Source organism: Mus pahari, chromosome 20, assembly GCF_900095145.1.
Source record: "Mus pahari chromosome 20, PAHARI_EIJ_v1.1, whole genome shotgun sequence".
Lineage (NCBI taxonomy): Eukaryota > Metazoa > Chordata > Mammalia > Rodentia > Muridae > Mus > Mus pahari.
In genome coordinates this window covers 30,939,567-30,944,147 of record NC_034609.1, presented here as the reverse complement: position 1 = coordinate 30,944,147, position 4,581 = coordinate 30,939,567, and the positions used below count along the sequence as shown (strand labels likewise).

At 46.0% G+C, this 4,581-nt stretch overlaps 1 protein-coding gene across 1 annotated transcript in view; it reads right to left on the bottom strand.

Moving 5' to 3' along the window:
- Wwp2 (WW domain containing E3 ubiquitin protein ligase 2) overlaps positions 1 to 4,581 on the bottom strand; it is a 118,386-nt gene that overhangs the window by 22,450 nt on the left and 91,355 nt on the right. The window contains exon 9 of the mRNA XM_021220650.2: positions 1,891 to 1,980. Within this exon, the coding sequence (XP_021076309.1) occupies positions 1,891 to 1,980 (90 nt within the window). The remainder of the gene's footprint in view (positions 1 to 1,890; positions 1,981 to 4,581) is intronic.

Below are 4,581 nucleotides of genomic sequence, written 5' to 3'. Positions count from 1 at the left end.
GCTTCTTGTGCTTACACTGGGGGTGGGGTGGGGTGGGTGGTTAAAGGCATTCTCTCTCTCTCTCTCTCTCTCTCTCTCTCTCTCTCTCTCTCTCTCTCTGGCATTCTCTCTCTCTCTCTCTGGTTTTTCATGACAGGGTTTCTCTGTGTAGCCCTGGCTGTTCTGGAACTCACTCTGTAAACCAGGCTGGCCAGGATTAAAGGCGTGCACCACCACTGCCCAGCAAGGGCATTCTTGTAAGCAAAATGCATTCCCTTTTGTAAGCTCTCAAGACCAGGAGACACATGTGGAAAGAACTTTCTGTCCCTGGCAGACAGGAAATCAAACCCCTTTTTTTCTTGAACTTGGACAGTCTTCCCCCACTTGGAGGTCTCTGTTGGCCTTTGGTTTTGGAGAACTCTACTGTGTTCTCACCAAGTACAGATGAATTAGGAACATCCCACTTTTCAGGAAATGCAGCAACTCTCTTTTTCTTTGTACATGCACATATGCTGCATTTGTGTACATGTTCATGTGTATGTGTACAGATGTGTGTGTATATGTGCACAGGTATGAAGGGCAGAGGTTGACATTAGTGTCTTCCTCTATTTGTGTACATGTGTATGTGTACAGATGTGTGTATATGTGCACGGGTATGAAGGGCAGAGGCTGACTTTGGTGTCTTCCTCTATTTGTGTACATGTGCATGTGTACAGATNAGGCTGACTTTGGTGTCTTCCTCTATTTGTGTACATGTGCATGTGTACAGATGTGTGTATATGTGCACGGGTATGAAGGGCAGAGGCTGACTTTGATGTCTTCCTCTATTGCTCTCCATGTTGTTTTGGAAGCAGAGTATTTACTGAACCTGGACCTGGACTCAGCTAGACTAGCAGCCAGTGAGCCCCACGGATCCTCCTGTCTCTGCCTCTGTGGTTTTGGGGTGACAGACACATACTGCACCTGGCTCTTAGATGGGCTCTGGAATCAGAACTTAGCTCTCATGCCTGCAGAGCAAGTACTCTTCTAACTGCTCCACCTTCCCAGCTACTGGCTCCGGCCCTCTGTCTTTTTCTTTCCTTTCTTCCTTTAAGAATTTCACTTATGTTTAAATGTATGTGTGTGGGTTTGTGCATATGTGTGGCTGCCTCCAGAATCTAGAAGAGGAAATCAGACACTTCAGAGCTGTAGTCACAGGTGGTTATGGGCCACCTGATATGGGTGCTAGAAACCGAAGCCAGGTCTCTTTTTTTGTTTTTTGTTTGTTTGTTTGTTTGTTTGTTTTGTTTTTGTTTTGTTTTCGAGACAGGGTTTCTCTGTGTAGACAAGGCTGGCCTCAAACTCCCAAGTGCTGGGATTAAAGGTGTGTGCTACCACTGCCTGGCCATGAAGCCAGGTCTCTGAAAGAACTGTCAGTGCTCTTAACCTCTGAGCATCTCCCCAGCTTCCAACCCTTTTTCTTCATCACCCTGTACCTATTTAACTTCAACACATTACAGTACCTGCCACACATTACAGTACATTCCAAGAAGGAGGGCTGAATTAAGATGACTGGAGAGGAAAACTCATCAAGAGACCCAGGGTAACTGACTCTGCCTCTGGAGGAAGAAACTGAATTGCCAATCCACAGGAGTTAGAGAGCTAAGGCCCAGGGGCTTCTTCAGCCCTCCAGGCTTCAGGACTCCAGTGTCCTGTCAGCACGGAGTATCACACAGTAAGAGCCCCTGCCCATGAGTTAGTGCCAATGCAAAGCACGTGGAGGAAAAAGGACAGGCTGGAGTTGGGGAGACTGGAAGGAAGGGAAAGCCAGCAAAAGAAAACAGGATAAGAACAAGACAGCCTTCTGGAGTGGTGGTGATGCCCACAGATAGTCCCGGTACCCATTACCCATCCTAGAGTCTCAAGCCTTACCCTGGAGGAAGAGGCCGCTCCCAGGTGGTGGTCTTGGTGTTGTGATCAACATAATAGACACGCCCGTTAGGCAGCTCTCTCTGTTCCCATCTGGAAAATAAAAACCAAGAGGAGGCATGACACTTCAGTTGAAAGGTACAGGCCCCGTTACAAAGGGAGTCCTTCACCGTGGATGGGCTCAAAAGAAAAAAGCCAAAGACGATATTCAAGGTCAGCCCAGTGTCACACCAGCTCTGTGCTGCTGCTAGAGCCCTTTTGACAAACCACAGTAGTGTCCCTTTATAGCAGATATTTTTTTTTTAAAGATTTATTTTATTTTAATGTAAGTACACTGCAGCTATCTTCAGACACTCCAGAAGAGGGCATCAGATCTCCTTACGGATGGCTGTGAGCCACCATGTGGTTGCTGGGATTTGAACTCAGGACCTTCAGAAGAGCAGTTGGGTGCTTTTACCCTCTGAGCCATCTACCAGCCCTATAGCAGATACTATTATAAAGTCTCCCAAAGCACCTGCCTGCATGGCACGAGTTTTGCTTTCTTAAAGATTAACCTCTAATTATGAGTGTGTGCATGTGTGTCTGTGTAAGGGTGTATGCATGTAAGTATATATGCATGTGAGTGTATATGCAATGTGAGCATATATGCATGTGAATGTTTTTGCATGTGAGTGTATATGCATGTGAGTGCAAGTGTCCAAGAAAGCCACACTGGATCCCCTGGAGCTGCAGGCAGTGGCGAGCCACCCAACCTGGGAATGGCTCTGAAAGAGCACTGTGTGTTCTTCACCACTGACAGGCCATCTCTCCAACTGCTCTGTGGTTTTTTGTTTTTAAGATTTTATGTGAGTACACTGTATCTGTCTTCAGACACCAGAAGAGGGCATCAGATCCCATTACAGATGGTTGTGAGCCACCATGTGGTTGCTGGGAATTGAACTCAGAACTTCTGGGAGAGCAGTCAGTACTTTTAACCACTGAGACATCTCTCCAACCCCTGCTCTGTGGGCTTTTCAAGTCAGCTCTTGAGTGGTCTATGATCAAAGATCCCTAAGAATATGATGGAGGTTGAGGCTGTTTTCCTTCTAAAATGAACTTCTAACAAAAATTTGCATGCAATTTCTGAGTTTCATAGACTTCTCTAAAAGTTTACTGATGAACTCCCTTCTGCCTTTTAAGATACCACAACCTGCTTTTAAAAAGAAGAAAAGAAAAGAACAGAACAAGTATCACGAGGCTGAGGGCTGACTCTGTAGCTAAAATCACTAGCTGCTCTTCCAGAGGAGCCGGTTTGATCCCCAGCCCTCGCCCACATGGCTTACACCTGTCTGTGACTCCAGTACCAGGGCGCCTGCCACCCTCTCCAGGCCTCTGAATACTGCATGTGTGAGGTACACACACACTCAGGTGAAGAAAAAAAAAGTGTTCAAAGACAAAAAAAAAAAATAAAATAAAATTTCAACAGGCCAGACCCCCCCTAGAACTCCTGGGGACTGGACCACCAACCAAAGAATACACATGGAGTGACCCCTGGCTCTGGCCACATATGTGGCAGAGGATGGCCTTGTTAGACCTCAGTGGGAGGAGAGGCCGTAGGGCCTGAGGGTGTTCAATGCCCCAGTGTAGGGAATGCCAGGGCAGGAGGATGGGAGTGGGTAGGTGGGAAAGAACCCTCATAGAGGCGGGGGGTGGGGAGGAGAAGAGATGATGGGATAAGGGGTTTCTGAAGGGGAGACCTGGAAAGGGGAAAGTATTTGAAATGTAAATAAAATACCCAAGAAAAATAAAATAAAATACAAAGCTCTAAAAAAATAAAATAAAATAAAATCTGAAAACATTATGCCACTAGTTCTGTTCCTTTAGCACTGTATATATTTGTGATGAAATCTTATTGATTTATCTATATTGAGACGGGGGTCTCACTATGTAGCCAGTGATATTTATTTTTAAACTGTAGGATTCATTAGCCAAGAATCTTTTGAACAGATTTTCACAATCCAGGAATATAGTACACTGTTATCTGACATCCGGGGTTCAGCCTGTGCGAGTTAATATGGGACTGGAGTACTGAGGGTGGCTCCTGTGTGCAGTGGGAACAACAAGGCAATGGGTGACTCAGAGCCAACCAACACAAGCACCGCACATACAGCTAAGGACCACCATCCCAGCCCTGCCGTCACCCAGACACAGCCTGGCAATGACCGTACTTACCCAGAACACGGTAACCTATAAAAGGCTGCCCTAGGTCGACACAGTGCTCTTTCGTGAAGGATGTAACCGTTCCCTAAGTCACCCTGATTTCATTGACTTCTACTGTGGGATACTGCCTGGGATTTTAGGAGGATACTTACTATAGTCTATGCTGACAAAAAGCTTGTTTTTAAAATGTTATGATTGTTGTGTGCCTGTTTGTGTGTATGATACATGTGTGCAGATGTATGTTCGTCACAGCACGCACATGAAGTCGGCAGACGACTTTACTGAGTTGGTTCTCTCCTTCCACCTTTCCATGGGATCTGGGGACTGAACTCAGGTTATCGGGCATTTGAGAGAACAAGTGAGCAAAATGTCTAATCTGTGCTTCGTAACCTTCCCTGTGAGAAATCTGTGCTTCGTAACCTTCCCTGTAAGAAATCTGTGCTTCGTAACCTTCCCTGTAAGAAATCTGTGCTTCGTAACCTTCCCTGTAAGAAA